The sequence below is a fragment of the Branchiostoma floridae genome, chromosome 4 (assembly GCF_000003815.2).
Source record: "Branchiostoma floridae strain S238N-H82 chromosome 4, Bfl_VNyyK, whole genome shotgun sequence".
NCBI classification, from domain to species: domain Eukaryota; kingdom Metazoa; phylum Chordata; class Leptocardii; order Amphioxiformes; family Branchiostomatidae; genus Branchiostoma; species Branchiostoma floridae.
This window is the reverse complement of record NC_049982.1, coordinates 6,527,047-6,538,601: the sequence shown is the minus strand read 5'-3', so window position 1 is coordinate 6,538,601 and position 11,555 is coordinate 6,527,047. Positions and strand designations below refer to the sequence as shown.

The following is an 11,555-nucleotide window of genomic DNA, read 5'->3' as shown; positions in this document are numbered from 1 at the left end:
CTTGATTCAGGTGCCGCCTCGGTACTAAAAATACTGATCGCCAGGTGTTGCCTACTTGATCTATAACAAGCCGCATACAGTATTAGAAAAAAATTCTTAGTACATACTCAAAGACCTGAAGTGATGAGAACCATTCCGGTGGAATCAGAATATTCTTTGCCAAGTTGTAACTGACAACAAGCCGGTGTTTAACACGTTCACCCCATCACACTGTAGCCTCTACCAGGCTACGTGGATCGGTGGTCTAATTGTAGAAATTGGACAAATAGAGTCAATAGTACGTTAGGGGAGTCAGCCGGCCGAGTAGAACCATTATCCTCATCACAGTGTGATCCTCACCACGTTATACACTCACAAATCACAGCTGCTGTCCCAATATCTATATATGTCTTACACTCTGTATAGCATTGAGCTTTGAGAGATGACAAATGTTATACACTTACTAATCACAGACTGTCCCTTACCTAATATATTGATAATAAACTCAGTATAATAGCAAGCACACCTTAAAAATCTTTATCTTTGTGATGGTACAACTTCTATGCATTTGAAGATGACATACCAATGCTAGACAATATAAGATGTTGAACATCCACTGTCGATTCTCTCATCACAAGGTCTAATCTTGTTCCTAAGACTTATCGTTTCCAAGTAAGAAATGCACAACTTAAAGAAGCATATTTCATCTTTGTGATGGTACAATTTCAAAAAAGGGGCATTGGGGATGACATATCAATGTCAAACAATGTGCAGATGTTAAGCAGTTGGTTCCTCATCACAAGGTCCTTACTTGTTCCTTACTATGTGCTTATCGTTTCCTAATAGCAAATGCACAACTTGATAAAAAGCAACATTCATCTTTGTGATTTCTATAAAATGCATTGGAGGTGACATATCAATGCTAAACAATGTGTAGATGTTAAACAATCGTTTTCTCATCACAAGGTTCTAACTTATTCCTGACTATATGCTTATCGTTTCCTAGTAGCTAATGCAGTTAAAGAAAAATGAAAAAAAAAAACTTAATCATTGTGATGGTACAGTTTCTATGCCATTGGAGATGACAAACCAATGCCAAACAATATGCAAATGTTAAACATTCACTGTCAATTCTCTCATCACAAGGTCTAATCTTGTTCCTTACTTATTGTTTCCTAATGCACACCTTAAAAAGCAAATTTTAAAATCTTTGTGATGGTACAATTTCAATGAATGCATTGGAGATGACATACCAATGCTAAACAATGTGTACATGCTTAACAATTGTTTTCTCATCACAGGGTCCTAACTTGTTATTGGCTGTATGCTTATTGTTTCCTAATAGCTAATGCACACATTAAAGAAAAAAAATTGTGATGGCACAATTTCTATGTCATTGGACATGCAGATGTTAAACAACTTTCTCATCACAAGGTCCTAACTTGTTCATACTATTTATCGATGTTATGTGATAGCATAATTTCAATAAAGGCATTGGAGATGACATACCAATGCTAAACAATATGCAGGTGTTAAAAGACTTTTTTCTAATGACAAGGTTCAAATCTACAAAGGGTAAAATGTCACCTGAAAACACTCCTAGGATCTCCAGTGGGTCATTTAAGAAGAATGATCAAAATTTACTACATAAGGGGTTGGAAATTACCAATGCACCAAAAAGGAAATGTCTGAATGTTAGAATCAATACAGCGGACAATATGAAAGGAACATTCAAGGAAATGTAGCTTACTAGTCTTTACTTTTAAAACCATAACCTGAAAGTATAAGAAAAAGCAAACGAATGCCTACCTGACACAAAAGCCCATAAAATCTATTCATGTTCTAATTAATAGCGAGTATAATAGCCTGGGTAGCATTTCTTGTAAACAGTTTTCCTGGCTTTAATACCCCAATGGTGAGGGGGTAGCATAGGAGCCCAATGGGTTAGGATGGTACCCAGGTTACTACTCTGCCCAAGTAAAGTGACCAGGATGGTGCCCAGGCTACTAGACTATCCATAAAGAATTTGCAGTTTCAAAATGCACAATTAGACGCCAAACTATTATGTTATGGCCCTGTGACCGACAAACCATTGAAATCAAATCTACATCTACTACATAAAGCTGCTCTAGCCATAAACATACAGATGCTAATGAAAATGATGGCGATGCCCATAAAGATAAAGATGCTGATGAAAGGGATGAGGAGCTGATGATACCTACAGCTGATGAATGGCGTTAACGTGGTTCCGCTCAAGGTTATGGGCGAGGAATCCATGGCTTTCCCCTCAAGGCTATGTGGATCCTAGAAAAGTTGAGGAAAATGTCTTTTGAAAATCAAGAATACGACTTGGGTCATATACCACTATATTTGCATTCACCAATAGGAAAAGGAATGACTGACTCATCATCCTTTTTCTGATGGTTAAATGTAGATATATCATTTGACTTGCATTAAACTTACACCAACTTAATATCTAACCAACTATTCACAAATTCATTAGAGAAAAACTTGCCTCCTGAAGATGTCTGGCAGATGAACATCTGTTCCCTGGAGCAGTCTACGTCATTCCACCTGCCGCCTTTTGCTTCTTCAAACATCATACCGCAGTTTTCGTTGTGGTCCAGGCTGTTTGGTTCCCCCGGGTACCAAGGCTGGTAGTTTCCAAGTGATGTCCCATCCATGTACACCCAGTCTCCCTCCTGAAACTGATCATGAAACCCAAGCCAGAACCATGCAGTCGTGTCAACTTGGTTCCTCAGATTCCTCAGGAACTCCTGAGTCCTTATGTCCCGAGGCATGGCCAATGTACCGCCGTAATCCTCACATGTTTTTTCAGCGTCACTAAATGAGTTCTTAAGGCCATACGCCTTGTAGCAGTGCCTGATATGCCGAGTGTATCCTGGAGGACAGTCTAAAACTAACCAGAAAATGACCCTGTCACTGCAAGAAAACTAGGTATGAGATAAAACACTAAAGGTACACAGATGGAACGCAGCGGATTAAGGGGATTTATGAAATTCCCACATTGTCTATGCAAGTCAGATCTTTATTGATATAATTAGCATCTAATTATGCTAATCATCACTAGGGTCTAGGAATCGTCATTAACAAACTTAGAATTTTGTACAAATGCGATTTGTTTCATGTCCGTATTCAATCTCCAAGCCTTCAAACCAATCAATGGTCACCGATGTCTCTTAGTTCAATAATTTTTCCCATTGCATTCTATTAAGTTCACTGCACAGAAGTGGTCGCGTGGCCTTGTAATGAACAAACAATTAAACAAGAAATACTTTTTAAAAGCTGGCAATGCAGCCTCAAATGATGGCAACAATGAAATGGAGTTTGTGAATGATTGGTTGGTGACCACACTGGTAGAGTATGGTTGAACGAGTGAAAGTACAGAATTTGGCATAATGGTAATCGATGGAGTTGAAGTGCAGAGTGAAATGGACTTCTATTTGTGTACTGTGGAGTGTTAAATGTTTGATTTATAATAAAGTAAGTTGTAATGCCAGTTTCCATCTGTGTTTTGTAACTTGTTTCAACGTAAAAGTAGAGTAAATCATATTAAGGAGATTAACAAGGACTTGTATAGTAATGTAATTGTACTTTTTCTTGTCATCTTCAATGATATGTCTTTGGAAACAAAACTGTGGAAGAGATGTATGGAAGTAAGTTGAGGTTACAATTGTCTAGTATGCATTTTGTGAAAAGAGACAGCAACATTTTTTTCACAATGTTATCAACATTAAAGCTTGAGATGTATTTATGTGTGACATTACTGTTATGAGACAATGTAACAACTAGTATTTTCTGTAGCTAGTGTGCTACCTGCTGTGCAGGCATTGTATGCAAGACTTGAGTTCAGGTGCCGATGTCAGGTTTATTTTTTTATTGGTATACATATAAGACAAGACACAGTGGTAAATGCACTCTAGCAAAGCTAATATTAACATTACCACTAGGACATTTGAAAATAAAATAAACAAAGGACAAAACAATGTGAGATCAAATAAAGCAGTAGTACAGCAGTGGAGTGACGGATCCAATAAATAAATATACATACAAGATTTAAAGCAAAATGTTCAATCAGTTTGAAAACGGTTGGTCTGGAGTATGTATGTCTGTGTAATCTGCATAATATGGTTATTTGTTTCTGTTGGTAAAGTGGGTGAACCCCTGAGTTAAGACTGGGTCAGACATAGTTTTCAAATCAAGGGTTAAAAGGCCTTGAAGATTGCAGAGAAGGGTTTTTCTAAGTTGGTTGTAGTTTGGGCAGTACAATAAATAGTGGACAACGCTTTCACATCGGGAGCCACAGCTACAAGAAGGACTATCGACTAAATTACGTGTATATAAGCTAAAGTTCAAACTACAGGTCCCGATGCGGAGGCGTGTGAGTAAGACGCAGGCGTACCTGGGGCCGTGACTAAAATGTGTGTTAGGGGAAGGGCGAACCAATTTTATTAAGTAGTTTTTGAATGTTGAAGGATTAAATGACCTTACAGCTATATCAAGACCATTCCAGTGATATGTAGAATACGGAATAAAGGACCTTTGGTAACGAGTTGTGGTACAAGTCGGTGGCTGTAAATTGTGTTTGTTACGAAGGTTGTAGGGAGTAGAGGCAGAGACTTCAGGAGTGATCAACTCCTGAAGATACTGACGACTGTGACCATGAACAATTTTATGAAACATTGACAAAGAGTGAATATGGCGACGGTCAGACAGTTTTTCCCACCCAAGTTCAGAAAGGAGTGACAAATATGAGGATCCTCTCACAGCACCTGATACTGTGAGTGAGCACTCATATTGTACTCTCTCTATACGTCGGGAGTCCGATATAGTGCAGCCATGCCATACTATGTCGGCGTACTCAAGAAGTGGACGAATAAAGGACTTGTAGATAACTTCGAGTACATGTCGTGGCAATTTGAATTTAAGTTTGTTCAGTGTGGACACACGTTTTGATACTTTGGCAATCATGTGTGTAATATGTTTTTCCCAAGACATGGTGGACGTGAGAAAAACACCAATGTGCTTGTGGTCTTTTACAGATTGAATGACACAGTTGTCAAGAAAAAGGGGAGGATGGCAAGGGGGATCAATTTTCCTGGAAAAACACATTTCGTCAGTTTTTAAAGGATTCAGTTTCATAAGCCACGTGGAAGCCCAAGATGATATCTTACTAAGATCAGAATTTAGACTTGACGCAGTTTTGGTTGGGCTATCCACTATATCTACTAAAGAACTATCATCTGTAAAGAGAAACGGGCAAGATGATAAATCGTCCACCATATCATTGATGTAAACAAGAAATAAGAGGGGGCCTAATATAGAACCCTGTGGTACGCCTGCGCGAATATTACACCAATCTGAATGCTGGCCATCCATAACTACTCAGGTCAGGTTGGATGGTAGTACATGGACGAATGGATCAAATCAGGTCCTGTCAGCTGGGCAGGTACTGTATGCACAGTTGAGTTCAGGTTCTGTCAGAAGTGCAGGTAATGCTTGACCGAAGCCGAGTGGATCTCACCAGATCCAGTCGGATGCATCCGTATCTCAGAAATGGTCCAGGCTTTAAATGTAGTAGGGTTTGATCAAGTGCAATGAGTGTCTGCTACGATGGTAGCTATGGCACAGTTTGGTCAAATGAAAGTGCCAAGTGATCCAAGCGATTCATTGTTTCTTGCAGCGTGACCATTCCAAAAGCTAGGTCCATGGGTGGAAGCCTACTTAACACTGGCATATAAGTAACATTTGGCTGTGAGTTTCAAAACATAATCACATGTACTAGGTTTTAAAGACTAGGTTTTAAAGACTACATTCCATTGACATGTCCTTTACTTAGCCCATAGTCACCAGTTGTATGTATCCTCTTCATCCCTTGCGAGACATAAGGCCATGACTTTTTTCTTCCTTATGGGTCTGTCCTGCGCTACAGTCTGTGCTGACTGCCAGGGGGGGCCCCATGGACACTGTTTCTGCTCCACGTGTTTTTGGTCTTCTTCTTTTCTTTACCTTTTCCCATCGGGGTTCCGGTAAAGGGCAACTTTTCGAATTCTGTTGTCTGCAATTCTCATTACATGACCAAGCCATTCCAGTCTCTTGTGCATGGTTTCTTTTCAAATTGTTAGTCTTCTACAACCAGTTTTCCTGTGCAGTTCTTCATTTTTTGTTATCTTATTAGGCCAGAGGATACAATTGCATATTTTCCTGAGTCAGTTATTTTAGAAATTGCATCTAACTTCCTCATATCTGTCTTAGTGGCCGGCCAACTCTCGGGTCCATAAATTCACTGTTTGGACGTTAGGCCATGTTGATTTGATTATACTCAAAAACTGATGCGAGCGTGCGAATATAAAAAGTTTGATAAAAAAAGTTGTGAAAGCTAAGTTCATTGGAAAATCTAAGTCGCCAAGGTTGAAAAATGACTGAACACAGAGAATATGCTATAATGAACAATAGATTCTTCATGTTCTTTTACATCTTCTTTGACCATGGAATATTCTATGACATTAGTGTAAGTTTTCTGATATTTGTTTTTGCAGTCCACAGCATATATTTGCTTATTTTGAAGCAGCTTTGTCGATTTACAGTATGGTTGAAACCTATTTTTTTTATTTTTTGATACTACTGAAAATTGATGCGGATGTCATCCATATAATCAAATCAACATAGCCTTACTGTTGTAGAGCCTTATTTTGGTTTTGAGACTGTACTGGTTAGACTACCAAATGGTTTGCAACTGGCTGAAGGAACCCCCAGCTTTGTCTGGAGACTTCTAATGTCTTTCTGTGCACCATTCTGTGTACTCATAACACTTCCCAGGTACGTGAATACTCCTACGCCTTCCAGGGACTCTCCCTCTATACTGATGGGAGGGATTGTAGGAGTGTTTATGTACATAGCTTGAGTCTTCCTTTTGTTAATGTAAAATCCAGTTAACCCCTTTCACTCAGTCTTTTCCTGTGGTAAGGTACGTATGGATGCTAAGACAGCCAAGTCATCTGCAAAGTCAAGGTCCTAAAAGTACTTGGTAGGAGTCCATCTGATACCCTGTGGACAGTCAGATGTAGTTTCTCTCATTACCCCTTCAATTTTAAGTGATTAGGAACAGAACTGGGGAGAGAATTCACCCCTGTCTAACACCAGAGTCGACAAGGAACGATTTGGTCAGGCTGTTCTCTGTAATGACACTGCATTTAAAGTGCTTGTAGAAGGTTTATATTTAGTAACTATATTGTGTGTAATACCGTATGCCCACGGGATCTTCCAGAGGCTTTACCTATGCACACTATCGAATGTTTTCTGGAAGTCAATAGAGTTACTAAAAGCAAGGGGGTATTCCATTCAATACACTCGTCAATGATGCTCCTCAGTGAAAAATTGATCCGAGCAGCCGCTGCCTTTTCGGGAACCTGCTTGTGTTTTCTTCCCTTAGTCTGGAGTCAATAGTACATAATCCAGATAGTATCATCAGACAAGACCTGTACTTATAAGGCCTTGGATAGAACTATTTCCACTGGCCTCACTTTTGTATCACTACGGGAGACCACATGTGAAAAGCAAAGTAGATTAAAACTTAGTCCGCTCAAACAGTGTTCCAGTGTTCAATTGTAGTCAACAGAGAACTACATCGAGTCAGGGAACACAACACAACAACTTTCAATCCTTCAGAGAAGGATTCTGCACTTTGCTGGAGATGGACAAAAGAGTTATACCCCTTATACAGTAACTACGAACTCCCTTCTTGGGGATCTTGAAGATTAGGCCTTGAGGTCTTGAGGTATAACCTCGTGTTTCCAGATTTTGGTAAACAGGTAGGAGAAGAGTAGGTGGCAGAAGTTCTGCTTGAACGGAGTCTATATACGAGGGGTGATCAATAAGTTCTCGGCCTCACCCAGAAATGATAAGCACAACTCAAATTTTCAGGCACAACATCATAGTATGAAGCCTTTTATCAATACCCACCAAATTTCAAATCATTGCAGTAATTACTTTACAGGCATTCCATTTTTGCAAATCAGAAGGTAAGTGGCGAGAAAAAAGTGGTGTGAATTGTGATCAGACATGTGTGGGTCGAGTTCCCCATGCTGTAAATTAAGAAAAGACATTGTCGAAATGTTTGATAATGATTCTCTTCCTATTTCAAGCAAAACAATTGGGTGTCTGACTTCCAGCAGCGCAAGTTGACCCGCACAGTCAGGCCAGGTCAATTGTCCACGTTTTGTCCTTCTCCCTTACCTAACATTACTGGGTGTCGCCTGCAAAGTGAAGATCACAATAATTTGAATTTTGGTACATATTTTTATAACACTTTATACTTGACATCTATGCTTCGAAATCTGAGCTGTGCTCATTATTTCTCGGTAAAACCGAGGACTTATTGATAATCCCACGTACACGTATAAAGTCTTATATAAATGTGTACCAAGATTCAAATTATTGTGATCATTACCTTGTAGGCGACACCCAGTAACGTTAGGTAAGGGATAACGAAAAAAAAGTGGACAATTGAGCTGCGACCTGAAGTGTACGGGTCAAATTGTTTGATCACACTTCACCCTTATTTTTCTCGCCACTTACCTCCTAATTTAGAAAAAACGAATGCCGGGAAAGTAATGACTCCAATGATTTGTAATTTGGGGGATATTGATAGAAGGCTTCATACTATGAAGTTGTGCCTCAAAATCTGAGTTGTGCTTGTCATTTCTGGATGAGGCCGAGGACTTATTGATCACCTGTCAGTTTTGGTTATCGTTGATAAAGTGAATTACCTTAACAATCAGGTAGGTTTGACAAAAATTAACTGGTTTATTTTTCAAACCTAAAATATGGCTATTCAAACATTTCAATGAGAATGAGCCGTTATGATTAACGTGTTGTACTAAGTCTTACCTTGTGAGGGTGTCAGATATATTTTCCTTCCTTCGGGCCAGCAGCGACCACACCATCCACCACATCGGCCAGAGGCAACCTGAAAAACAAAAACATTTCAATTGTCATATCAAAGAGACGCAGTATATAAAGGAGAACTAGCTCTATGACCTAAAAGTCGACGAATCATAGAGCTCGCTATACAAAATAACTGAAAATGTGATTATAAAGTTGTTGCTAAGGCAGGGCTTTCGGCAATGCCTAATCCAATCTATGTGTTTACATCGCGTCAACAATTGGTTTATCTGATTCAGTCGGTGAAAAAAATACATTCAAATCCGTAATCATTTCTGACACTTGGTAGTTTCATAGATTAAATGTGTTGAGAAAGACAAGTAAGGATCTGCTCATCATCCTATTGGTACGCAAGTTTGTACAAGGTACGAATGTTGTCAGAAATGCTTTAGAATCATATTTGCATGCATGAAAATTTTATTTTGCAGTAACAAAGTTTGTTAACTAATAGGCAAATAACTAAAAAAACCAAATCATTGATTACTTATAAATAACACTAAAATCTGTTGGTACTAAATGCACTGTAGGGTGTAGAGAGACAGGAAACCTTTTTCTTGTTAATAATATTTTAAGATCTTGAGATAGATTATACCGTGGATCCAGTATACAGTTTTAATTTAAAACTTTTGCTGCATGGATGCGCGGAAACCTTTACGTTATTACAGAACAATAAGTTATAGACCGGCGACAAACCTTTCTATCCTCCGAGACAAGCATGTCGTTGATGTTCAGATAGTTTGGCCAATACCTTGCCATGACCCAGTGGACCTCTGGTGCCAGCGCAAGTCCCGTCCCAGTCAGATCCACTTTGAACGTTCCCTTCGCACATCCCCGTTTCGCTGAATAACAGTCGCCTGCTTGCCCGTAAGCAACATCATTGGGCCCTGTGGTCATTAGAAAAGATATGTTACCTAAAATGGCTTTATTGGCAAAAGTTAAGCAAGTCTAGCTAAAAGTATATATTATGATAGAACAATTGTTGGACCAACAAAATGTTGACCGATACCGTCAACCATCCTACACGATCAAAAATAAAAAGAAATTTGTCCTTCTTTCCTTGTTTGGCGTATTGACTTCAGACATTCTTACGAGTCAATGGGTCATCCATGGGTAATTAACATTTAAGCACTACTTACGAGTCGTATTACAACTTACAATCTTATTGTAAGGTAAAATATGTGAACTACCTGTGGTTTGAGCAAAGGTGTAGTCATCTCCGATAACCTCGACCTTGGACGTATCAAACTGGATTCTGAGCTTGCTGAACTTCGTCGTCCCGTGTTTGTCCCATTGGTCCTGAAGACAATATATCATCACAGTAACGCCGACCTTATACGTGTGTACCTTAAATCATAATCACTAAAACATATCTGTTGCACAAATATATTCCTGGCCAGTGCTCGAAATACCCACTTGCACACTTGCAAAATTAATGCAATCACAGTTAGCTTCGCGCAACTTAATTCTAAACCCATGGCCAGGTATACGTAGCGCAGTGCGCAACCTGAAACGTCGCAGTTCTGACACAAGGAAGGAGGATGGGACAAGAGAAGTCTGATATGAAGGCGGCAGAGCCATCTGTTATCTTTCATCTGGATGGTGATTGCTCTTCCCATTGTCGACTGCAGAGTGTGAGAGAGGGTTAAGTCATATGAAGTTGATCAAGTCTGACTGGCGCAACAGCCTTAGGTCTGACACTCTCACTGCCTTGACTCGGCGATATCACTTTAACCAGTAACAGTTGACAAGTCCAGACGATACCATAATGCCCGGTTGTGGTCTGATGGAAACACAGCCAGGAGGCCAAGGACCAGAAGATATGGACCGAGGGCCAACTCTGCAGAGTCTAAGCTTGAGTATGAGTTGGTTTGCAGTAGTAGCTACTGAGACTGAAGAGATCGGAGAGAAGAAGGGTCATACCCGCCTCACATTATATACGATCTTCGGACGTACTTCGCGATCGCAGGAAGGTCGGCTGATTTTAAGATCTTAAGATGTTCTTGCGTATTTTTCGCCCAAAACCTGTTCCCCTCACATATAAGCGAGCCTCGTGTGATCGACGGTGAATAGATCTATGATAATGAACCACCATGACCTCTTGCACGCGGACAAGGGAATACAAAACGTTCCTCAAAAGAGGCAAGAGATCAATAAATGTTGCTTATTTTGTTGTCGGAATCTTTTTAACCAATGAATGGAATGCGCGGGCATAATAGAAATGAAACAAGAAAGGAAGTGTGTCACAAAGCCAGCCTACATACTGCCACAGGGGCCACAATGTTAGAATTACCCTCACATTCCCAGAAATTCAATATTTGTAAACAATCGGAAGTCGGGTGAACGTCGCCCGAACGTCGCCCGACTAACGAGCGTTCGCCATCCGATTTGCGTTCGATGATTAATAACTATGTCTGTGTTCGCCTATCGGTCTTCAATCGTTGGATTGACGCAAGACTATTGACCGATACCCTTGCGAGGTACGCACGATTTGCACGCACGATCTGCGACTCGGTAACGAGCTCTGCGATCTCGGAGATCTCCTGCGACTTGTCGCTTAAGTGAAGAACATGTGTCGCTGCACCGCGACCGTCCTAAGACTCCTGAAATTTGCC

At 40.0% G+C, this 11,555-nt stretch overlaps 1 protein-coding gene across 2 annotated transcripts in view; it reads right to left on the bottom strand.

Moving 5' to 3' along the window:
- Nucleotides 1-667: 667 nt before the first annotated feature.
- LOC118414203 overlaps nt 668-11,555 on the bottom strand; it is a 43,236-nt gene continuing 32,348 nt past the window's right edge. For both annotated transcript variants that reach the window (XM_035818080.1, XM_035818079.1), the window contains 5 exons: nt 10,131-10,239; nt 9,637-9,827; nt 8,890-8,968; nt 2,495-2,899; nt 668-2,283 (listed from right to left, as the gene is read on the bottom strand). In XM_035818080.1, the coding sequence (XP_035673973.1) occupies nt 2,273-2,283; nt 2,495-2,899; nt 8,890-8,968; nt 9,637-9,827; nt 10,131-10,239 (795 nt within the window). In that variant the 3' untranslated portion in view covers nt 668-2,272. The remainder of the gene's footprint in view (nt 2,284-2,494; nt 2,900-8,889; nt 8,969-9,636; nt 9,828-10,130; nt 10,240-11,555) is intronic.